General features: G+C 27.6%; 4 protein-coding genes across 6 annotated transcripts in view; 3 read left to right on the forward strand and 1 right to left on the reverse strand.

The window, feature by feature from the left end:
• LOC123298643 (neurobeachin) overlaps nt 1-1597 on the forward strand; it is an 865329-nt gene extending 863732 nt beyond the window's left edge. The window contains exons 43-45 of the mRNA XM_044880735.1: nt 22-218; nt 282-433; nt 1025-1597. Of these exons, the coding sequence (XP_044736670.1) occupies nt 22-218; nt 282-433; nt 1025-1115 (440 nt within the window). The 3' untranslated portion in view covers nt 1116-1597. The remainder of the gene's footprint in view (nt 1-21; nt 219-281; nt 434-1024) is intronic.
• A 7653-nt stretch (nt 1598-9250) lies between these two features.
• Nucleotides 9251-16995, forward strand: LOC123299358 (transmembrane protein 135-like). 3 transcript variants are annotated; one of them, XM_044881734.1, is made up of 9 exons: nt 9251-9467; nt 13397-13600; nt 13669-13799; nt 14132-14428; nt 14654-14930; nt 15009-15176; nt 15575-15715; nt 15785-15951; nt 16014-16995. In XM_044881734.1, the coding sequence occupies exons 2-9, from the start codon at nt 13454-13456 to the stop codon at nt 16129-16131; spliced, it is 1446 nt and encodes a 481-aa protein (XP_044737669.1). In that variant the 5' UTR covers nt 9251-9467; nt 13397-13453; the 3' UTR covers nt 16132-16995. The 3 variants fall into 3 exon arrangements, with proteins under 3 accessions (XP_044737669.1, XP_044737670.1, XP_044737671.1); XM_044881735.1 differs by lacking the exon at nt 9251-9467 and adding an exon at nt 11871-11940; XM_044881736.1 differs by lacking the exon at nt 9251-9467 and adding an exon at nt 13190-13329.
• A 147-nt stretch (nt 16996-17142) lies between these two features.
• On the reverse strand, nt 17143-22703 carry LOC123297737. The gene is made up of 8 exons (XM_044879497.1): nt 22559-22703; nt 22272-22481; nt 21550-22154; nt 20688-20923; nt 20413-20612; nt 18467-18771; nt 18237-18404; nt 17143-17523 (listed from the first exon to the last, which is right to left on the reverse strand). The coding sequence occupies exons 1-7, from the start codon at nt 22618-22620 to the stop codon at nt 18307-18309; spliced, it is 1716 nt and encodes a 571-aa protein (XP_044735432.1). The 5' UTR covers nt 22621-22703; the 3' UTR covers nt 17143-17523; nt 18237-18306.
• A 528-nt stretch (nt 22704-23231) lies between these two features.
• LOC123298321 (haloacid dehalogenase-like hydrolase domain-containing protein 2) lies at nt 23232-24320 on the forward strand. Its single transcript, XM_044880289.1, has 4 exons — nt 23232-23409; nt 23474-23776; nt 23836-24049; nt 24113-24320. The coding sequence occupies exons 1-4, from the start codon at nt 23324-23326 to the stop codon at nt 24293-24295; spliced, it is 786 nt and encodes a 261-aa protein (XP_044736224.1). The 5' UTR covers nt 23232-23323; the 3' UTR covers nt 24296-24320.
• The last annotated feature ends 1992 nt before the right edge of the window (nt 24321-26312 follow it).

Raw genomic sequence — 26312 nt, forward strand, 5'->3', positions numbered from 1 at the left:
TAAATTATTCTATCTATGCAGATGGTCCAGTATTAGTTCATACAACATTTGGTGATCTTTTACGATCCTTAGATCCACCTTCAGGATTTAATTCACCCGAAAACATTGCAATGTCGCGTGAAGGTGTAATTGTCGTCAATTATGAAATGGGACATATTGCAGCTTTTACAATTAATGGAAAACGTCTTCGCAGTGAATCACATAATGATAATTTACAGGTTAGTGTTAATTATTTCCAATGATGCCAAGAATCCAAACTAATTATTTTAATTTTATTTCAGTGTTTGTTGTTAAGTCGAGATGGTGAATATTTAATGACTGGTGGCGATAAAGGAATCGTTGAAGTATGGAGAACTTTCAATTTAGCATTATTGTACGCTTTTCCCGCTTGTGATAGCAGTGTGCGATCGTTAGCTTTATCGCATGATCAAAAGTAAGTATTACATTAAAGTTAATTTTTTCTCAATCTATGCTCTCAATGAATTTTCATTATACTGACTTATTACTTATTACTCGAAATCAGAATAAAGAAATATCCCACTTTTCCTACATCTAAGAACATGGTATACATTTCTGCGTCTCAATTTCCACCAGAAGTTTCTTTGTTGAATTTAATAAGTTGCTTGTCCAATTGTTTTAAAACTAAATTAAAACCAGTATTTGAATTTAACAGCTTTAAGTCTCAATAAATCTGGAAATTTTGAATTGGAAGTTTTATTTGTAACTAAAAACTCAATTTTAACTTTAAAAATTCGTTTTTAATATTATCAACTTAATCGTTACATTCATTCCATTTAAAAAAAAAAAAAAAAAAAAAAAAAAAAAAAAAACACAGATTCCTATTCAGATTCCGATTGCTAGTCTAAAGGCAGAAACACAAATTGCTATTTATTAGTTCACTTTAACAGAATTCAGTTCCTCTTCTGTTATTAAGTTCCTTACCATTTTAAAAATTTTCTGAATGTGTTATTTAGTTTTAATATTTTTCTGTCTTTTGCTTAATACTAATGATACTTGTTTTCAGATTCCTTTTAGCTGGCTTGGCGACAGGATCTATAGTGGTGTTCCATATTGATTTCAATCGTTGGCATCATGAATTTCAACAACGCTATTGATGATAAAATTACGTTTCAAAGCAAATTAAAGTACAGTGCATATGTTATAAAAAAGCTAGAAAAAAAACTAAAACTAAATGAAACTTTTTAAGTACTTAAACAAAAAATAAAAAGATGAATTCGCAGGGATTAAAGTATTATATTAAATAGTGCTAAACTAGCCATTAGTCATTATCCCTACTTGTTGTGAATAAGAAGGTAATATTCAACATCAATTAGGGAAACTATTTTTAATAAAAAAAAAACATGTTTCAAATAAATAAAACATTGTTATCGAAAGATTTTTATGGGCATCTCGTTTTTAATCATTTTCCGAATGTGATAATAATGTACTTCATAATATTTATTTGAAAAATCAGTATATTCATTACTGATAAATCTAATGAATTTTTAAAACAATTTATCCGTAAACGGATTTAAGGGCAATATAACTATAATTTCATTTGTGTGCAATATATTTAATTTAATATATTAATATATAAAAAAGTATTTTAATTTGTTCCATCCATTTTTAGTATGTACTTAACTTTTAAATTTGTACTTAAAAATTTTGTTGTTGAAACATTTTCGTATTATTATAAGTACTTAATTTTTTTTTTTGGGAATTAATTTAGACAAAAATTATTGATTTTGTTTTTCTTGAAGTGAAACTGGCTATATTGGAGAGATTTTAATGTTTGGCAGTTAAGAAAGTGAAGATAAGGTGTTATTGCTTTTGAATTGTATATAAACAAAGCCTTTTACTAACTATTTATCGTAAAATAATGAAGTTAAATAGAGGCTTTCTTGCCATGTAAAAGTGCTGTTTCACTTCAATCGTCATTTTAAATTTTAGATTATTGTATAATTTTTTTTAAATAGTTTTTAAAACAAGATGGTGGTGGGTATTATTATTGTGCATATAATACAAAAATTAGATGTGGCGATTAAATTTCAGGCTGTAATTAATTATTGGTATTTGGCAATCAGGCTAATTATTATAAATATAATAAAAAATATTTCGTTTTTATAATTAATAAATATGCTGTAAATATTAATAATAATGATGAGTTAATGATATTTTAATATTTTGCATATAAAATAATAAATATGGCAAATAAAAAAAAAAGTTCATACTGGTTTACATAACTAAAATAATAATAAAAAAAGATTAAAAAAATTATATATATATAGAATTGCATATTCAAAAAATAACTTTTGACTTATTCTTTTTACGAAAATTCATAGTTTTGTTAAAAAAAAATTTTAAATTTAGGAATGCTACAAATATTTAAATAATGTACCGCTCAATCAAAAAACGTTTAAAAATAAAAACAAATATATTCATTCCTATCAAATTAAATAAATAATGTGCACTTCGGTTTATATTTTTTACTAATTGTAGTTGCAAAATAAAATAAAGAATTCACTGTGACCAGGAAAAAGCCAATTTTAAAATTATTTAAAAAAAAAAAAAATAAAGTTGATAGTTTATTTAACAAAATGAATTTTATCAGACTTTCAAAGTGACTTATGATCCTCTTCAATATATAGGCTATGCATAGATAGATGCCTTTGACTATTAATTATTACATGTTTGAAAAAGGGGGGACCGTTACTTACCCATATGTACTTACCACGCCAAAATTATCTTTTGATCTTCATTCCATGCTTTAAATCAATTCCTAATGGCAACGTACTTAAAAAATTATATTCCTAATAAAACAGTTCAATGGCATAGCCTTAATAAAAAATAAATTTAAAAAAATTATCGTCTATTTTCAAGTATTATGAGGTTATGTTTAAATTTAAAAAGCAACTCACCCGGTATTATTTTACTAATTCATTTTAATACAATAAACTATCAAATACTGAAAGTCAATTCAAAAAATTTTTAAGAACTCTTTTCTGACCACTATGAAAAAAATGGAATATTATTAATAATAATATAAATACAAAAAGCTTACAAGTAAAAATAAAAAATGATTTTAAATATAATTTCTGTTCATAAAAGCTATTATATATTATTTATTGTTTTCCCAGAAGAAGCTAGCTAATATACCTTTTACTTGTAAGTTAAGAAAAAAGTATATTTATGATTAGTGCTCGGCTCACTCAGCTTTGGTATATAAATATATATATAAATAATATAAATAAAAGCAAAATAAAAAAATAAAAATGGTTGAATGAATTTAGTGTTAAAATCCCTCCGTAATTATTAAGTGCATCATGTGTAATATACATTTCAAAAAATTCTGTCCAATTCAATTAATTAATTATTATTATAAATATTGACAAACAACTGTAAATAACAAAACAAATGTTTGTTTTTAATAAATATATTAGTAAAGTAAAAAATAAATTTTCGTGTTTTTTTCTTAAAATTTATTACAAGTAATTGAGCCGTTACTTTTTACCATATCCTGACTCTATACTCCATTACAGCGTTGGATTTATACTTAGATCACTCGGAGCAGCAAAATTCGGTGAGTAAAAATAAATACTTATGGGTAAGTATAGATTACATTATTGGTAAGTATAATTAATATATCAAAAGTGGAGTAGTGGCTATCTCAGACGCCTCCGGTTACAGAGATTATCGGTTCGTAACTAGTATTGTCCTGACTAATTTTTAATTAAATTATTAGTTATTATTCCGGGAAAGAGACAAAAAGTAAGAGAGCAAGGTATATTTTATGTTATTTTAATTCTCACTCCGTGACAGAAGAATGATTTATGACATAAGTAGGGGAAAGTGGGACTAACATAATTATTATTTTTTTTTTTTTTTGTGAAATGTCATGTTTTCCTATTACAAAATCTTATAAAATTTCATTTAACAAGAATAAATTTTAGCATGTAACTCTCACTAACTATTAAAATAAGTATTTTTTTAATATTTTGTAATAGGCGAATATGTTATAAAAAAGTGTGATAAAATATAAACCATGTTCTCCTGTTACAAAATTTCAAATTTTAGTCTCAAAAAGCTACTTTTTTTTTAGAGCTCCGCGATCTTAGCACCTCATGTGCGGAATTTCGATTGACCAATTATACCATCTGAAAGGTCAGAAATTGGTCATAAAAGGTCAGTTGGTCTCATTAATTGGTCAGCATCAGAAAATTTTTTATTAAAGATTAAAGTTTTTCAAGGTCAATTAATAAGTTTAGCACCTCATTCGCAGAAAAAATAAAAAACTCCACCTATGCGCGATCGGGAAGCATTCGCTGATAATTGGTCAGCTAATATAAATAATTGGTCAGTTTAATTTAATATTAAAAAAAATTAAAAAAGTTGTCTCTGTCGTAACGCGCATGCTTAGAGCCGGATGGTTTTATCAGGGCAGTGAGTACTTACGCACAGCTCTTCACTATAAACCAGACAGAGTAGGGGAAATATTTTTTTTATAATTTTTTTTTTTTGATATGTACTACTATCAAATATACATGTATATTTGATAGTAGTACATATCAAAAAAAAAAAAAATGGATAAAATTTTTACTTTTAAAAAAATGAAATTTTTCCTTTTATTTAAATTTTTCACTCTTTTTATACCATGTATATATGAAATATACATAGTATATTAAGTTTAGTCCCAAGTTTGTAACGCTTAAAAATAATGATGTTAGTATAAAAATTTTGTCATAGGTGTTCATAAAATCACCTAATTAGTCCATTTCCGGTTGTCCGTCCGTCCATCCGTCCGTCTGTGGACACGATAACTCAAAAACGAAAAAAGATATCGAGCTGAAATTTTTACAGCGTACTCAGGACGTAAAAAGTGAGGTCAAGTTCGTAAATGAGCATCATAGGTGAATTGGGTCTTGGGTCCGTAGGACCCATCTTGTAAACCGTTAGAGATAGAACAAAAGTTTAAATGTAAAATTTTTTTTCATAAACATCACTGTTTACTCGTGAGGGCGCCAATTAGGCGGAAACTTTATAATAGGTACTATACTTGATTATCAGTTATGTATGTGTCACATGTTTGTATGTGTAATGTGATAAATAAATCAACACTGACTATGCATGGTATTTCAACAATTAACTCAGTCAATTGTTTGTTTTCACTTGTATTATATATATTTGTACATATGTCACCTATAAAAAATTTGAATGAATAATAATAATGGTTATTTTATATAGTAAAAAATCAATTTTCGGGATAACGTTTTCAAATTAATATAAATAAATAAATATCGTTATATATTTTAAATTTTGTTTTATTTTATTCTATCCCATTTTTCCTTTCAGAACAAAATTATTAATTAACTAATTAATTTTTTTTTAGTAAAGGTACAAACAAATTCTTATAAAATATAGGTGAGATAAAGAAGTTGGATTGTAAATACGTAATATTCTTTTTGGATTTTCATTTTATTTTTGTGTGGTATTTGGTTTGTAAAAAAAAAGTTGATGCAAAAAAATTTTTTTAAGATGAAATTAATTATATGGAATTATGTGCAAGTAATTCGTAAATAGTTTTTATGTATTTTGATTTCATTTAAATAAAGTTGAAAACTCAAACCCTGTTTTTATTTTATTTTTCCCCATCTCTCTGTAGCTATACAATATTATTTCAGTTAAAAATAGGTGAGTATTTCGAACTTCACGATAGGTAAGTATTTCAAACTTCGTTTGCCATTTTTTTTTTTGTAATAATACTACTCAAAATTTTCCGAAAATGAGTTTTACTTTTTGTTATAATTTAAGAAAGTCGAAAATATGAATATAATTATTTATTAATAAGAATAACAGAGCCCTAATGGTATAATGGTTAGCGTATCTGACTTCGAATTAATAGTCCCTTGGTTCGAAACTAGGTGAGGACATATATTAAAAAAAAGTTCATTAAATCTTTTAAGCAAAATTTGATTTTTATTTTCATTTTTTTTCAAATTTCCACCACAGCATGTTTGCCTAGTAAATGATGAAAAAATTAGTTTTTTTTCGTTCAAAAACTTCAATTTTTTTTCACATTTCTACTAGGAGAACATCAAGGACGGACGGAATAAGTAGTACCTGATAGCAAGGTAATTGTTGTCACCTCGTAAGTCAGAAAGTTAGTGGTCTGCACACCCGTGTTTGGTGAGTGTGACCTCTAGTGGGCAGACCAATAACTTTCTGCCAAAATAAAATTTTAGACTTTCGGGGTGAAAACACTTACTCGCCTTTCTCCTTATCAGGAACTACTAATTCCCACTTATGTTCTCCTAGTACAAATGTTGAAAAAATTGAAAATTTTTTCGAAATTATATTATTTTTTGAATATAAAATTAAACTGACCAATTATTTATATTAGCTGACCAATTATCAGCGAATGCTTCCCGATCGCGCATAGGTGGAGTTTTTTATTTTTTCTGCGAATGAGGTGCTAAACTTATTAATTGACCTTGAAAAACTTTAATCTTTAATAAAAAATTTTCTGATGCTGACCAATTAATGAGACCAACTGACCTTTTATGACCAATTTCTGACCTTTCAGATGGTATAATTGGTCAATCGAAATTCCGCACATGAGGTGCTAAGATCGCGGAGCTTTTTTTTAGAACTAAAAAATTTAATATATTGTAATAGGAGAATATGAGTGAGATAAACTATATGACATGTTCTCCTATTAAAAAGTTTCAAATTTAGCATAAGCAGCCATTTTGTACATATTTTTTAACAGGAGAACATGATTTTAAAGAGTGAGATATATTTATGATTATTTAAATTCCCACCCCCTGACAGAATACTGATTTATGACATATGTATAACTGACGTTATTTATAGCAATAGGGCGGGTTATATAGAAAATTTAAAGTTTTAAACTATAAAAAGAATGGAAAATTTTTAACATCAGGAAAAATTCATTTAATTTAAAAGTAAAAATGGTATTCATACCAGGATCCGAACTAGCGTACCTTGGTTTCAGAGCCAAGTGCTATACCCACACAGCCACCCAGCTTATACATTACGATATAATTAACTTAATACTTACCTTTACTAAATTATTAATTAATTGATAATTTTGTTCTGAAAGAAAAATTAGGATAGAAAATTTAAAAAAATAAAAAAAATTTAAAATATGTAACAATTTTTATTTATTTATAACAATAAAAAGTACATTTTCATAAAACAAATTTACAGAGATTCTTCTTTTCTTATTAAAGTTTGTAAACAAAATAAGTAAAATTCTATCACTTTTTATAATAATAATAATATTAATAAAAGGGTATACCAAGATTAACGTCTGATTCGAACTTCTTGCGTTAATTTTGGAACACTCCTTTATAAAACACAATATTTCTTATAATTACTACTAACTAAAACACGGAGATATGAAGATAGTGATTTTGGTTTCTGAAGTAAAAATTTTAAAATTTTGTATTACGAGACTATGATACAAAGGTGATATAATATAAGACATAAATTTTCAAATATAAATCTACATAATTGTATCAATAAACGCGCGCTTATCATTTAAACATTGATTGATGACCTAACGGAACAGTGAATACAAAGTCATTAGTGCTCCCATCTAGGTTAAATTTTGCATGGTAAATAAAATTGTTACATTTACCTTGTAGCTCACTTTGCCCTACACAGGTGGCTGTATCATTCAAATTTTGGTGGGATTTTTAAGATGATGCTATACAGAAAATTGAAAATTAAAATTGGCATTGTTTGATTTTTTAATACGCAAAAAATTTCTTATAGATTGAAGTTCCTGTATCTATTTCATTCTTAAAATTTAAAGTTTGTAATCAACATGTAAAAGTAACCAAAGATAATGCGAATTTTCGGTAGTAACATTTAAGTGCTTCTTGGCATTTTTTATAACCGCTTCTATTTTTGCCTTTATATTCTTTTGAAATATTATTATTCCATTTATAAATAAGACTTCCAAAATGTTCATCCCGGATCTTTGCAAATTGGATGCAATTTATTGTAACAATTTTTTCAGCCATTAAAATAATGATTCAACAAATATTTTGATATGATGGAAAAATTTATTTATTTTGGCTGCAGAACCAGTTTATTGACCCTTAATATTCAAATTAAAGTAATAATAGCATTCATTATAAATATACATAATATGCCTCGTTACAAACTAAGCGACATATCTGTTATCAAGGTTCCCATCAATAATAGATTGTTATCGCAGATAGCATTGTTATAAAGTTTGAATCAATTTATTAAATTGTTAATGAAATTGTTAAACAAGTGTGTTTCAAATGTATGCACATTTGTGGATAGCTTTTATAGATAACGTAACCTTAAAATACGTATAATTAACATTGTTCAAACATAACAATTTAATCATTAATCGCAACAAAATTAACATGTTGGAAAATTATAAAAATAATGATATCATACGAAAAAAGGTATTAATTACAAACTTTAAAATTGCTATGACAAGCAATCATTAGGTATATAGTTGGCATTTTATACAAGTGCGTCAAACCTTAGAACAATTATAAAATATTGTATATGGAGAGGAAACACATCTTTTAAGTGAAAATAGAAGTATCGACTAGTTTCAAATAAGTTATAACTGAGCTTAAAAAAAATAGGCAATCGATGTTCAAGACACCGTGGTTTTGTTTTGACGTTAGATGTTACCGATAACTGATGGCTCTCACATTAATAAAATGTGAGACGAGAATATTGGGAACCTGACAATTGGGAACCAGGACCTAACAATATACTTAATTCTGATTGGCTAAATTGCTTAAATCTTACGTTTTTAACGTGTGATAACCTGATAGCCATAACTAGAGCTAAATTGATTGAGTTACCTCTGTTTAGGACCTACATTAAATGAAGCAATCCTACCCATTTGTTCGAAACTAACAATTCTCACCTTTTTACGTAAGAACGTGAAACATTATATGTATCTACATCACGTTCTTACATTGGGTTTTTACATAAACACTGGGAACTGGTTACATATGTATGATATAATCATTACATAAAAAAAATTTTTCTGGGAGTTTATTCGTCAAAAATGGAATCACTAGTTAAAATTTATTTGGCTATTATTTCTCCATATAATACAAGCTCTATGAATTATTATAGCACATACATATGAGTTGAGTGTGACCATATGACAACATGTATGTATTATTATTATAAATCATTTATTAGCAAACGAAACAATCATTTGTGTTTACTACTGCCGTAAAGTGTTTATAAGAACAATTTTTGGTGTTATTATAATTTTGGTGAATGAAAAATAATTGTGGATTTGTACAAAATCACTAAAATTTGTATTTATTAAAACATCATACTAAAATATGACAAGATAATGCAGATTATTGTTATTTACAAAAAAAATCTTTACAAAATGAAATGTTTATCTACAAAATAGTGTTTTCATCAAATTTGTAAGTTACTTAAGCCTTAAACAATCAATTTTTTTGATAATATACTTAAATATGTTTATAAATATTTACAATCGGATGATAAGGAGAAAGTTTTTCACTTTTTACTTTCGAATTAAGGGTTATGTAATAACATTAAAATGTAGAATAAATATTAAGATTTGATTTTGTACTAGATTAGACAAAACTTGGGAACTTTGGTCTATGAATTAATATAAATTTTTATAATTACATGTAAGTTTTATCTATTCAATATTCGATCAATTATATGAATAGTATTGTATTTATATTTTGCAACAATGTTTTTAATTTTCAAGGATTTTTTACTTTTGTTTATAATAATTTTTTTCTACTGATTTTAAATTTTGTCTTGTATTTTATTAAAATAATAACAAGAAAATTGTATATCATCATATTTTGTTATGAACTTTGATTTAACTAACTACAAGGTCATCAAAAAATTTTATTCCTATGTGTAGTACAATCAAGTAAAAAAACTAGTGATCTATATCATTTGTACAGAAAAAATAAAAAAATTTTGTTCAGTAGGAAAAAACCTAAAATCCATTTAATTATAACGATATAAATTTAATAATTATGACAGCTTTCACTATTGTAAAAATTAAATATGTAGTTGAAAAAATCGAAAAATCATTAATTGATACTCATACAAAAACTTCAATAAACAAAATTAAGTTGTAAAATCGGTTATTTTGTAAATTTTTTTTACTATCAATAGCCACATTTTTGACAAACTGGACGCTTAGTTAAGCACCGGCACCCCAATGGGCGTATTATAATTTTATTTGAACAAGCCTATTTTTTGTGATAAAAAAGTTTTGGAATACATAATATATTGAATGGTGTTAAAAACGGATTTAACAAACTATAGTTGGAGAAACTCTTGGCTTTGCCCAACAGGACAGCTCTGTCCATATGGAATATATTAGGTACATAAACCAAAGATATTGTATTGAATTATTATATTACCTTTCAAATGATGACAAATAAAAATATATGTCCTCCCAAATTCCGCAAATTATCTTATAGAAAATAATCATATCTTGAAGAGATGTCAACCGACAACATACTGTTTTCTGTACTGCTTCACTCCCTACAAGCTCTGTTTCTCATCATATTTTCTTCTATATCCTATCAGTTATATTTTATAAACTTCGATTAAATGGACTTTCAATATCCCTGAATTTAAATGGGCTAAATTTAAATGCCTCTTCTAGAGAATGAATTCGGAGAATTTAAATAATTCAGGAATGCAAATTGCGTGCATAAAAATCATAAAAATATAATTTATCATATAAATCAAAATTTATTAATATGCATATCAATTTAATTTATGTTTATAAAAGGTGTTAAACTAAAATTTAAATAATAATACTTCTCCATATGATTTACTTTTGGCATCTAGTTCACGTCCAATGTTCAATTAATTTTGATTTTTAATGGGAATTTGAACAAAAAAAAAAAAAAAACAATTAAGCTATTGTTTTAAAAAATGCGACGTTTCGTTTTATATTTATTAAAACTTTGTCATGCACCACTTTATATTATGCACTTTATTCTTTATACTGCACCGCATAGTTATAGTAGAGTGATCATGGTCATGATCGCTCAATTGCAAGACAATAATAAAGTAATTTTTATTGTTTTGCTAAGACGTGACTCGCCTCAAAAACATAAAAATATTGGACATCGCCTGTGTAAGTACGGGTCTTACGGACAGCGTCTGAAATATTCTTACAATAAATTTTGAAAAAATTAAAACAAGGCAAGACGTGTTAAACCAGTGTTTCTCCAAGTGGGCGATAACATCCTCTTGTATAGGATAAATTTAATGGGAAAAGACTGATGTTGCACTCTTTGAGGACGCTGCGCTGAAAAATAATTGATTGTCGAAGTAGGCAATAGACGAAATAAGTTTGCGAACTTCTGTGTTAAACAAATCAGATGGGAATTCCATATATCCTCTGCATAAATAGTTAAAATTGCACTGAAATGAATTTAAAATGGAGACATTTTTATTGTAACCGCCAAAAAGATTCAAATATTTTAAGTTTAAACCACGTTTTTTGTCACTAAGCTAATAAATATTATGCCTTACTCACTTCGAAATTTGAAAGGTTTAAATCTTTTCGTCACGAAAAGTCAATAACCTTTAAGTGATTAAATTTGAATGATTTGTAATGTGAGACCATCATGACGCAAAATCTACTCGCACTTAACCGGTTTTTTGTCATTTATTTTAATCTGTTCGGATATTTTTATCAAATAAATGTACCAAAAAAACTATTCATTTATTTATGGTTCGATTTTTTAATTAATATCTATTAATTTTGATAATAATTTAATCAAAATTTCAAAATTTAGTACATATTTATATCTTGTTATCAAACAAATTAGACTTCTATTGTTTTCGAAAAAGCATAAAATGTGAATTTTCTGTTAATATTTAATATAAGTGAGTTTTAAACAATTGATTACTTTTAAAATTTTAATTTGAATGTGCATTTTTAGTTCAATAAACGTTTGCAAATTTATTTTAAAAACATAAATAAATAAATCCATTGTTTTTAGCAGCATAAATAAATAATAATTAATCGTTTGAAATTGCTTTTCAAAATAAATTTGGCAGTCAGGTTTTTTCATAGAGATAATACCATAGAGCTGCAAAGTCGACGCCGATTTATCACAGTAAAGAGAGGTAGATAAAGTGTGCACGTCAAGAACATATGTATTAAGGACGTAAAACTAGAGTGGAAGTTTATCATTAGTTAAAATTTGCACATTGTAATAGATTGTTAAATCAACTTCTAAAATGAAATTTGATCAGTTTTTATTTTATTTCTTATATACCATTCATCATGATTGAGCCAATATTTTTTATATCGCACACCCCAAATTTAGAATTTAAATACTCGAAGAGATTGTACTGTATAAAAAAAAAACCCTTTGATTATTTATCGTAAAAAAAAATATTATGTAAATTATTAAATTTACAAGTGTGACGGAGAATAAATGCCATTTTCTGATAAATTCAACGCATTTCAATTTTTTCAATGTTTTTTTTTTTTTTTTTTTTTTCAAATTTTTCTATTTACATAATTTTTTATGGAAATTAAGGGTCAATTACGAGTTATAAATAACTAAGTATATTTGTAAGGATTTTTGTCCGATTTTACGATTGATAGTCAAATAAAAAAAGATTATAAACTTTTATAATCGCACCTCTATGTACTAGGTACATCATGATAATGAGGTAGATTGTTTTCTATTACAAAGATACATTTTGACTACAATGCAGTCATCGTTATTTGAACGAAGATGTTTAATTTATGCCATTTTTACTTTATTTGTTGTCAAACACAGAAACAAAAATTACTGGGGGGGGGGAGGGGTTCTTAAAGATAAAGCACTGCTTGTGAGAATTTTCGAAGAGTTATTAGGATGAGAATAATTAAACTACTAGAGAGAGGTGTATTTATAAATGAGAACATTTGCTGACGGCACCCAGACTAGCTACTCTGCAAATAGAGGACTTATGGAGTTTAAATAATATTATTTGAAAAAATTTATATTTACTTATCAATTACTTTTATTACTGAATGTCAACAATAAACATTTTGGGTAGTTATCAGCTTACACAATCTCATAGTAAATGATAAAAAATTAATTTTGTATATGAAAATTGATTTTTAATATATTCAACACTTTGAATAGGTGACGTTGCGTAAATTTTAGACCCAAAATCTTTCCAAAACTACCTTGTTTTACTCAGTTATCTAATTCCACACATTTATTTATATAAACAGTAATTTCGCATGTAAATTTAACAGAAGTTTTTTTCAAGGTCGATTGTAAAACAAAAATAATTGTTTAATTAGACAAATTTCTTATATGAGTATTGTTGTTTTCAGATGCGTACACCAAGGCTTTAATACACTTGATTAGTACGTAATTTTATTTGCCAGAAAATGACTGTACAAAGTAAATTTGCAACCCTGTCCATGACATGCCATGAATATGTGCATCCATGGACAACCAGCTGTACAGAGGCGCAAGCCGGTCTTATACTCCATGCAATCCAGGATTGTCTACGGCTGTACGTAACAGTTTATACAGTAAGTGTAAAGTTTCTGATTAATCTCAAAATTTTGAAAGATTTAACTTAAAATCTAATTTTTTTTAGCTAGCGTTATTAATGAAAGGTCGAATACCAAGGCTGATTGATATAAAACGACTTATACTAGGTGTTCTACAATCAAGCGCATTTTTAACGATGAGCGCATTTAGTTATTCATTTTTTGCCTGTTTTCTCAGGTACGTATTTTCTGGGCTAGAAAAGTAATTGTCGATTAAATCATAAAAATTTCCTTTTCGATTTGGATAAAAATCAATATTAAAGATAATTTGCATTAAACAACACGATCTTTCCACCTTTTAACATACAGTTTTCGAAATTCTATCAGAAAAAACAAAATAATTATAATTAATTGTAGAGAGCTTTACTTTGTGGAACTCCATAATTAGGATTAGAAATAAAATTTCCAATTTACTTTGCTAAGTCCAAAATAATTATGTTTATAACGCTAAAAATTCTATCTTTTTCTGAATTCAAAATTTTTTTTAAAATTGTATTGTTTTTGTTTTAGGAATACAATTGGACATTTTAATTTCTTGACAATATCATTTATACCATCATTTTTATCAAGTGTATGTTCAATTTTAATCGAGCGGCCATCACGACGAAGTTTATTATGTTTGTATGTAGCAAATGTTGCCACCGAAACAGCGTGGCGTATGGCAGTAGCACGAAATTATGTGTCACCTATAAAATATGGCGCCGTTTTAATATTTGGCATCAGTTCAGCCATATTAATGTACTATTTCCGATGTGGACAACATAAAGATGAAGATAATAAAAATGATTCAATGTTTGATCTACTCAGGTAAAAATTTCTAAGGTTTTAGTTACATACTAAAAGTTCGAATGTACAGACTGATTCAGTTAAAGATTATTTTCGGATCACAATCTACATACCGTATATCGATTTGTTTTGACACATTTATAGGAATCGATGTTTGAATCATCGCCATATTTTATCAAACTTTGCTTGTCTCTTTCCTAACAAAATGCATTTGATTGATTTGATAAGTACTTTTATATGATACAGATTTGTTGTTGGACCATATGAAGAAAATAATTATGCTGAAATGCGTTCAAATCAACGTGCCGATACATTTTATAGACAAGTACAAAATGCACCAGATCATGTTGTTGATCCAAATAGTCGATATTCAAGAAGTCATTCCATTACAAAAAAGAAAACATTTTTACATGCATTAACGCAAGCACTGAAAGTCTATAAACGATTAATTTATCAAATTAAATGCGGAGCACGAAAAAATGTTTGTCCGCATCCATTTAGCTGTTTATATTATGTGATGTCTGTAAGTATTTTTTTTTCTTTACTTAATAACAGCTACATTTTTGTTTCGAATTAAAAATTTTATTTTTTAATGTTTTAGGGAGGTGTAAAACAATTTTCAGTTGGATTTGGCCTTCAATTGTGTTTAAAATTACTTTTAAATGCAAAACGTATTATTAAAAGACCTAAACATATTAAATCTGTGTTATGTAATAAGAGTATTTTGTCGTTAGGTTTATTTTTAGGCGGTTACTCTGCATTATTTAGGGTATGTACTGTTTTCTAGTAAACTGTAAAACTAAACCCTGATTACCATCTGTACGGAAGCATCCATAAAATACGTAGCTTGGTCAAGTATTATGACTAATTAACAAGACAGGCATCGATAATCTAGAACGTAGATCTAGATAAAACGAATCAGAATGATAAAAGTTAAAGAAGTGTGCGGTTGGAAAGACTTCGGTCTCTATTTTCTTTTATGACATGACCACCTGTTTTGAATTGAAAGGCAACAAAGACTATGAAACCAGGCTGCGGGTTTTCTGGCCCTTGCGTTCAACCTGTGGTGGCGCCCACCCTGTCACCCTAAAATTTTCTAAAGTTCAATTTCCCAAAGTTATTTTGGTATGGAACCTAGTTTTAATTTACAATTTTTGTTATTTTTAGTTAATTTCTTGTTTATTAAGATGGTCGACTGGTAGAGATAGTCCATTATTTGCATTACCAGCTGGTCTTTTAGCCAGTACAACATTTACACAATATCCAGACAATACAGTAGCATTATATGTTATGTGGAAAATGTTGCAGGTACCTACTTTATTATAAAATAAAAAATTATTTGATTTTTTTTTAATTATCACATTTTAAATTTCTCAGAGGACCTACTCCATTGCTGTAAAAAGGGGATTTGTATCAGAGTTACCTGGTTTTACAATATTCCTATACGCTTTAAGTACAGCTACATTATTCCATGCAGCTATATTTGAACCAACCAATTTACGACCAAGTTATTGGAAATTTTTACATACAATTTCAGGAGCTAGGTAAGTTATTAATTTAGCTGGTTAAATAACTAAAATTATTCTTTTATTTTATGATTTTCTAGAATTGCTGTGATGTCACGTGATCAATTAGATATTTATGGTTTAAATACGACTAAATCGTTAGAGGAAGTTTTGAAACGCACACATACTGCGGCCGTTATAAACCAAATCCAATTTTAACTTTAAGAAATTAAGTATCCAAATCCAATTTAAATATAAATTAGTGAATTTTTCAAAATACTTAACCTCTTTTTCATATTCTTGATTAATTGTTATAGCTTAATTTTGGGGTCAAGTTTAGTCACACTTGTACTATTTAACGCATTAATCATAATAATGAAAATGTATCTATATTTTTGTGATTTTCTTTCCAGTGGCATGAGAGTGTTTTGTTGAAACAAAATATTTTTCGTTTTTGTTTTCGCTGCACGATTGGATAACGTGGAGCGAAAAAATTAGTAACCATCAAAAATTGGCTTTGTAGATTCCACTTTTTTCAAACCCGAAACTTTATGCCCAGAATCATATTTAAAGACTGGTTAGGAACTAATATTAAAGAGCGTTGTTATGGAGGTAAATCTATTTAAGTTAAGGTGACCAATTTAGAATTTAAAGTTTTTTACGGATTTTACACTTAATCAAGAATATGAAAGATGTTAATTACAATATTTAAGAATTAATGAAATAATTAGTGTATTATTAGAAATGATTATGGTTGATAATACAGACAAAATAAAAAGACTTTTATACAATTCAAAGATACGAACAGGCGAACTGTGCAGTAATAGGGTTTGATATTTTAAATTTTTAAAAAAGGAACCCAAAAACGATTTTTTTCATTAACGGTCATTATTCAGCTACATAAAATATGCTCAAATATTAAAATACGATTTTTTATGCTAAATATTTCTTCCATCTGTAAAAATATTCATTTGTTGCTTGAGAAGACGAACTACTATACTCGTCGTAAAAAGAAAGTCGTTCGTAAGGACAACAGTTTTAAATTTTATATTTGTTTTTTTTTCTATTGTTTAATCATTTTTGTGCGGTTTAGGATTTATAAATTTTGAATATTATTTGTTTTTGTTTCAAAAATTTTATTGTATATAATAATAATAAAATATAATATACATTTATTAAAATATTTTCATAAATAAATTTTATATAATTGTTAAAAATATTAATGTGCAAATTTTATTTTCCCTTGAAAAACTCACTCTGCTAACGTATGAGAGTCCTCGATGCTAAAAGTATAGTCGAGCGTCGTCAAAACCTATTGGATTTTAGTACCTTAGATGATTTTGAATATAAGGTCTTATAAAGTCTTAGTGATGGGGAAATGGCTTACAGACCTTAGAAAATTTAAAAAAACAGGCCCATGGAGTAACTGGAGCGCATCAGATATTGAAACCGTAAAACTCCCACGTATCACTGATAACGGTGGTGATCACCCAACTGTTTGGGCAGTGAGAGTGGCAATGCGGAAGGGTTGAAAATGAAGAAGAAAAAATCAATTGAAGCGTGCCAGATTTATATAAGAGACTTAAGTACATCTCAACGAAGCGCCCATACCTAAAACGTAAAAAATAATTTGAGCGCGTCAGATTGTCACACTGGAGGTTCAACTTGTAATCTATGCGAGCTAACATATATAGTTCTTTTTCTATCGATAGGTAGTTTTTTTTTTACATTAAATAGGCCTTTTAACATCCCGTTAAGCCCAAGCGTCTACGCTATTGTTTTAAGCAGACAATAAAAAGTTGGAAAAAGATACGAGATATTTATCTGCCCGAAACAAAAAGTAATCATTTTTTTAAATGATAAGATCTATAAATAATCTTTTCGGACTGGTATTAAATTTAGTAAAATCTGATGATTTCGCCAAAAAGAAGTATTAAATTGATTTTCGGATCTTTCAATATCCAATAAGAGAGCAAGCGCTAAAGCCGATAACTCTTGCCACTAAAAAATAAAAATCTTCCTATTCCAACTTTTAAATTCATGTATATTCATGCTTAGCAATTATTATTAGACAGAAAAATCATCTGTGGTTTTCCAAGTGTTTTAAACATGTTTCCATTATTTAAAATTCAAGACCACTTTTCTAAACGTCGTTGTGTAATTAGAAATTTTGACATGCTTAAAGCATAACAATTTCATAAAGGTTATTATGAATACATTACATAAATTGTTTTAAATTAAAACAACTTTCTCTTTTTCCAGGTCCTCCCTCTAAGTCAGGATTATCAGGTTTACATAGTTAAGTTAAAGAAAATTGAACTGACCTTGCTTTTCAAGCTGTAGGAGATTTTTGAAATATAAATAAAACAAGAATGAATAAATATTTATTTTTTATTACGATTGACTTTCCAAAAATATTTGAAGTGTTGGATTTATGTTCTTATCTTGCCAAGGTAATAATCCTAACGGACAATTTTCAAATTTGAGATGTTCTACAAAAATATTACAAAAGATAATTATATAAAAAAAATATATTTAAAAAGTTTCAATTTACCTGATGCCATTTTCCAATGATTATTTTTGTCAACATCTTTATTTGTTGAAATATCGTTCACTGAAGTATTTTCAATAACTGGCGTACTATCATCGCTGTCCATTATTTCTAAATCTTCTTCCTCAAATTTAGGTATTTTACCACCCACATATTTTTTTAAATCTTCCACAGAATATATATTTTCGTCAGATGATTTTCCTTCATTTGTAATTTGAACAGACTTAGAGTTTATAAACTTATCTATTAATTGATTTAATTGTGCAGTTAAATCACTGTCTAATTTTGGAGTATTCAATTCTAAAATACTAAAATAAAAGTTTTTAATTCAAAAGACGTAATAATAAAAATAAATATAGTGGCTAGAATGCATACAAATATTTTTATACCATGTATATATGAAATATACATAGTATATTAAGTTTCGTCCCAAGTTTGTAACGCCTAAAAATATTGATGCTACAAAAAAAAATTGGTATAGGTGTTCATAAAATCACCTAATTAATCCATTTCCGGTTGTCCGTCCGTCTGTGGACACGATAACTCAAAAACGAAAAAAGATATCGAGCTGAAATTTTTACAGCGTACTCAGGACGTAAAAAGTGAGGTCAAGTTCGTAAATGAGCATCACAGGTCAATTGGGACTTGGGTCCGTAGGACCCATCTTGTAAACCGTTAGAGATAGAACAAAAGTTTAAATGTAAAAAATGTTCCTTATCAAAAATTAAACAACTTTAGTTTGAAACATTTTTTCGTAAACATCACTGTTTACCCGTGAGGGCGACAATTAGGGCGGAAATTTTATAATATGTACTATACTTGATTATCAGTTATGTATGTGTCACATGTTGGTATATGTAATGTGATAAAGAAATCAACACTGACTATACATGGTATTTCAATAATTAACTCAGTCAATTGTTTGTTTTCACTTGTTTTAAATTAAATTTCGATTTTTGCCCCAATTTCCTAGTGCAGTGCGCCATCAATTTAGAAACGAGTAACATACACAATAAGAGTAATTACGACTGATGATGACTACTTGGTTGTCGAAATACGTATTTATGTAATACAAAAAAATGGTCTAGGAAATTGGGGCAAAAATCAAAATTTATTTCGAAATATCCTAAACAGCACTACAATCAAAGAGGTTTTACCACGGATCTAGTAATTATAGTAGGGATGGAGTATGAAGTCCTACTTTAAACGAAGTGGATGTATCACTCAGGGGGGAAGGTATGTGCCTACTTTTGATTTGATGCGACTCTCATTTGCGGGAAATTTAAATAGAACCATAATATTTCGTGTGTTTTAGATTTTAATATTTCTATATCCATGGTTTTAGATTGCCTCAAGTAATATACCTGCTTTTGATTGGCTGCGGCTGTTCGCACTCTCAATTGCGGGAAAATTTAAATGGGTTTAAAAGATAATTCTGCGTGTGTTGTAGATTGGTCCCAGCAAAAAATCTTTCTATTTAAAGCAAAATCTTTTACCCTAAAGAAAAAAATTTTTTTTTTTTAAATAATGTATGTATGTATGTATTCACTAAATTGAATATAATATTGTTGCTTTTAGGTTACTTATATCGTTGAAAAATTGTTTTAAAACAAGCATAAATACTTCACGTATTTATTTTTCTTTACAAATTTTACTTTTCTTTTGAATATAAGATTATTTATTTATGTTGTCCACACACGTCAACCAAACGCTTGCAAGCTTACAAACGAATCAAAAACACTTAAAGAAGGCTTTGAGTAACTTTCAGCATGCACCTAGTTAACAGCCAATAGAAAGTAGGCACAATGATACCCTGCCTCTTCCCCCCTGAATGAGACTCACCCCACTCGGTTATACTCCATCCCTTTTAAAATATTCCTATATCCATGACTTTACTTAAAGAGTTTGCAACATCTATTTTGTTACGTTACGGATACTATAATACTTACAATGGTAAACATAATTTAATGTATTCATTTGGTTCTTTTAATGCTAATTTCGAAAATTGTTTAAAATTGCTAATCACTGATGGAATTTTTGTTTCTGGGTCGAAAGTCATAATAAGATTCAATGCTTGATGAATAGATTCAATTTTTTCGATTACATATTTCGCACATTTTAACCGATTTGATTTTATGCTTGAATCCATCTAAATAAAATGTTAAATAATTAATGTCAATGATAATTTAATTACAAAAACGAAGATGAGAAAACACAAACTTACATTTTCGAAATTTGTTTCATAAGCAATTTGAAATAATTGTACTTTTTTTAATGCTTTTGCAATTTCAATCACCCATAAAGATGCCATTCTTTTTCTATGTTCATTCTGATTTGAATCCAACATTATATTAAACAATTTTATAAATAAACATTCAATCATAGATAGTTTACAAAATACTTGTAATAATTCTAGCCATAGCGATACATAACTCCATGGCAAAATTTCTAAAGATGTACCTGAATTACATAATAAATTAAAAAACATAGATATAGAGCCAAGCGTATATTTTAGACATTTCGGAATAGCTGGAAAATTTGATAAGCTGTTGTCAAGGTCGTGCCTAATTAATTGTGCACCAAGCTCAAAATTGATGAATATTCATTGAAAGTGATATTTAAATAAGAAGGTAATTTTCAAGAAATTAATAAGATTAGATTAGATTTGAGATAGGAGTAAGTTTTGAAGATCATTTGTTCTACGACCAGTTTGATCTATTATACCTCCTTTGCTTCAAAGGTGCTCTAAAAGCCCTGTTAAAAACTTAAGGATATTCCTGGGCGACACTTTATTTCTCTTGAGTGGAAATCAGTCTATCTCAAGTGTTGATGTCGTTTAAGAGAGAGGCTTTTGCATTCTCCTCTTTAGAACAAAATCTGGAAAGGTCGTTCCCTGTGAAGATATCAATAAGACTCAAATCAAGATCTAGGTACGATAATACCCTTTGGGTTGAATATCGTTTATTTAGGTCATTTAAAAAAACGCTTCGTTTTTTAAATATTCAACTGGATTATTGAAAATGGTACGGCCGCCTTGCATAAAACTCGTTTCTTAAATCCTCAAGTTAGTCATTATCATATCTTACTTTCAAATAACTGCATTTGTAAATCTTCCTCGCATAAGAAACCAATTCCATTTAGTAAACTGTCTACAATCTGTTCCTTAGTGTCTTTCCTAGCCATACTTAAGCATCCATGAATTGCATATATTACTGACTTGGACAATTCTGATAATTCTGTATCTTTATTTATATGAAAAAATGCTCTAAAGTTTTTAAGATCCTTTAAAAGATTTTCTCTACATTCAGGATCGGGTATATCATTAATAGTTTGTACGTTAAATTTTGGATGTTGAAATATAACAATGCATTCAAAAATATCAAGTAAAAATATCGACTGAGTTGAAATTTCATTTTGTTTACTTAAAATCATTTCTTGATCATTCATAGGTTCAACATCTGTTTCAAATACATAATCACGTAATAATTGTGATACTGGAAGCCAATATTTATTATATAACCAATCGAAACCAAATTCGCATGCTTTTTTAAGTAAATCTAAAGTAGGTAGATTTGTACCATGTGCAATCTCATGACGCATATCAATTATCCAGCTCGGGATTCTAGCTTGTTTTGCATTTATTGAAAATGTTCCTTGCACTCTATCGTGTGTAACACATACGTTCAAAAATCTGTAAAGCGGTTAAACTTGTAAGTATAAAATAACGTTGAAATATTAAACAATTTTCTGTTTGAAATAAGAGCGTTCTCTCATTATATATAAATTAGTATAAAAAGAAAAATGAGACCTCAGAATCGCTGTTGAAAATAAAACTTGCAAATCATAATAGTCATTATCTTGTAACGGTTTTTCCAAAACTTGTAACAAAATATACGTTCCCTCAATACCGGCAGCCAAACGTTGATATCTCAATTTCCACATTTTTATTATTTCCATAGCCTTTGCTCGTTGTGGTAACTGTGAGTATAGGAAATCAAATACCATCATCCATTCATTTCTACAAACAGAGAAATCAACATTTAATTTACAGTACTCTTTATTTTAAGGAAATTTAAAATATGTCAAATTTCATACTTATTAAACCAAGGAACCGTCGTTACATCGATTTTTATAAGATTGTTGCTTTGTTCGTTCATTTTCAAGTAATTAAAAAAAAATAAAATATTGGCAGAAGGTTATTGTTAACCTCACATAAATCTGTAAATTGCTGTCCTGTCAAAATTACAAGCACATGTATTATGACCAAAATCTAAAGCTACGCATACACGAAAGTGACTACAGCCGTATGAAGGCGTCGTATTAGACTTTAACGCTAAGATGTGAATATAAACACAACTGCATAAAAATTTATTTTGTTATTTATTCATTCAAACGAGTAATATTGTTGGATAATTTTGTGTTAATTTTATGAAAAAAAATTTTTAAAAATGGTAAAATGGTAATTTGTTCAAAATATACTATTTTAACTTTTTTTTAAAAGTGGTATAATCTTATTTTAAATACGCGCCATGTGTATTATGACCATGCTTCGGCATTTATTATCCTTGTCAATCTACTTTGAGACGTGGTTCTCACTCTGTTAACAATTCCAGTAGTGTATTTTCAAAGGTTAAAACTATACGATAGTTTTTTTATCTCATGTATACGTAGCTTTTTATATGTATAATAGAAAATATATGTCTGTGGTTTTGCAGGCAGAACCACAGACTTCTATTCTATTTTAATTATCGTTTAGTAATATCATATTTTTAAATTTAATGCAATCGCGTAATTAATTATACCTAAATGTTATAAATTAAAAATTTTCCTATTGAAACAATACATCATACAAATCGGAAAATGATTAAAGCAGTGTTGATTGATTTAAGTGGCACTTTACATGTTGGAGATGCAGCAATTGTTGGGGCTCAAGCAGCTTTAAAAAAGTATTTTCTCAAAAATTTTCTTTCTTAAGAAGGAATATTTTAATAAAAAATATTCTATTTTTAGATTACGTGAAACTGGAGTACTTATTCGATTTGTTACAAACACAACGAAGGAGAGTCGAAACATCTTATTTAATCGGTTAACAAAATTGGGATTCGAACTTCAAAAAGAGGAAATGCATAGTTCATTAATAGCAGCCAAATCTGTGATTGAATCCAATAATTTAAAGCCCTTTTATTTACTTGAAAATGAAGCAATGGAAGACTTTAAAGATTTAATACCTGCTAATCCAAATGACATTAATGCTGTTGTCGTAGGACTGGCGCCTAGCCAATTCCATTACGATAAAATGAATGAAGCTTTTAGGTATTAGAATTATCATAAATATTATTCAAGATCATTTAAAAAAATCTATCTATTTATAGATATTTGCTAAATGGTGCAAAATTAATTGCTATCCACGAGGGAAAATATTACAAAACTGAAGATGGTTTATTATCTCTAGGACCGGGATGTTTTGTTAAAGGTCTTGAATATTCAGCTCAATGTAAAGCTGAGGTAGTTGGAAAACCAAAACCCAACATCTTCAGGTCAGCACTACTTGATATTAAGCCTCAAGATGCAATTATGATTGGAGATGTAAGAACTAAAGTTTTGTTCTAAAACCATAACAAGTTTTAATATTTGATAAATATGTTATAGGATGTTAAAGATGATATTAAAGGTGCAATGGATGCTGGCTTACAAGGTTTCTTAGTTCAAACTGGTAAATATCGAGCAGGGGATGAAAATACCATTACACCTAAGCCAACAGCTGTATGTAAAAGTTTTGTGGAAGCTGTAGAATTAATAATTTCTGAAATAAATCAGAAAAATTGTAGTTAATAAAATGAATGTGATATTTTATATTTTAGAGGCAAATTAATAAATTATATTATTTGTATTCATTCTAGTTTCATTTAAATGTATTGAACCAATCGTTAAATAAATTAAATTTTTGAACAGACATAAACATTTCCCCACTAAACAAATTCCTTAAAAAAGAAGACATTTGCAATTTTAGATATTCTTTCAACTTTAACGCCCTTCTTGTTTTAATCGACAAAAATATATTCTGCATATGAATCATTGGAATTTAGTGTAACAATGCTTTTTGCAGTAGTTTTTAGTTAGAATAAATACAAAAACGTATTGAGAAACGTATTTTAATTTTAAATAAATCTTACAATAACCTACAATGTATAATTTTTTTAGATAATGTACGTTTTATTATTATGTTTTTTTTAATACACAAAAATTACTGTATAACCTTACATTTTATGATTATGTAATTTACAAAGTACCTTACATAATAATAATTAATATTATTATGAAACTAATAGTATTTTACGAATGTACCAATGCTTAAAATGCTTAATGTACCAATTCAGTACGGAAGTGCTGTATTACTTTCTTGCATCGTTTTTTATTTTGAAGATATTATCAAAATAAAAAAAGCACATACGCAGGGTGTATTTTAATTAATTTATAATAACGGACGTGTACTGGTTCTCTTATAAATGAAGAATTGCTTTAGGGGTGAAAAAATTCTCCATTTAGACAAAGTCAGGCAATTTCTGTCTGTTAAAAAACGCAGAGTTAAATTCAACTCTTATCTAAAAAATAAGCATGTGATTACGTAGTGTCACTCTCTTATTTGTAGTCGATATTTTAAAAACTTCAGATTAACTTAGTGTTAAGTAAGCCCTTAATAATCGCTGATTCGTTCTAATGTTTGCTATCAAACGAGTAAATACAGAAAAGTTTTTTCGCGAGTGTATATTTGCAAAAAGAAAATTAAACAACATTATTCTTATAAAATCGCATACAAAAATATCGATCACGCGTGGAAAGTTTTAGTACTAAAATGATACATTAATATTAAAGTTGGAACATACGAATTTTTATTTGTTTTTCATTTTTTTAAATCCTTAAAAACAATAGAACAAAATATTATCAAAGGGTTCATTCAAACACATTATTGTACAAAGTCAAATCGTTCTTCATTCACTATATTTTCTGTTCTATTGATGTAAATTGAAATATAATACTTATATCTAGTCTTGAGTCTGTTTTTGATCTCGATTTTGGTGTGAATGAATGAGCCCATAGTCTATACATATTACATAACAATGTTAGATTCAAATTTTTTTATAACTATCACAAACAGAAGTGTGATAATTTTTTTAATTTTATTTAACAAACGAAGCATTTAATCATATTTTTTATTAAATTCCATTCAATAAAAGTTTAAAAACAAATTTCAGTCATGTGACAAAAAAATGAAATCAAAACACGTTATTCTAACCCAAAAGAAAAATTATATTGTTCAGTCTATGTTCATACTTCACTGTTATTAACTAAAAAAAATATATTGGTTTTTGGTTTTAATTTGTAACTTACATTAAAAATAACTGAAAATAATGAACAAAAATAAGCAGTTGTAACAAAAATCTGTGATGTCTGTTCATTTTCGAAAATAAATGATGTTATGCTAAACGATAACGTAAAGAATCCATCCAAACAATCCCACTTATCTTACGATGGAAGCCAGTTGTTCATCAAAAGTAGCAAAATCTAGTGTTAGTTCATATTAAGAATAATCAAAAATGATATTTCACCTGCACAGAAGCAAGCGTGATTTTTGTTATTGAATTTATTTTTTATTTTGTCAACTGGCTTTTTTTATTACAAATTTACAACCACTCGAATCTATTTCTTAATAAATCAAAATAAAAAAATTATGCAACTTAAAAATTAAGTGTGGAAGATACTCATTCGATTAAAATTTATATTTCTTTAAATTAATTAAAATAGACAACATATTCTTTCATATAGTCTTTGAAAATGATCCTTTTAATAA

Source organism: Chrysoperla carnea, chromosome 4 (genome assembly GCF_905475395.1).
Source record: "Chrysoperla carnea chromosome 4, inChrCarn1.1, whole genome shotgun sequence".
NCBI classification, from domain to species: Eukaryota; Metazoa; Arthropoda; class Insecta; order Neuroptera; family Chrysopidae; genus Chrysoperla; species Chrysoperla carnea.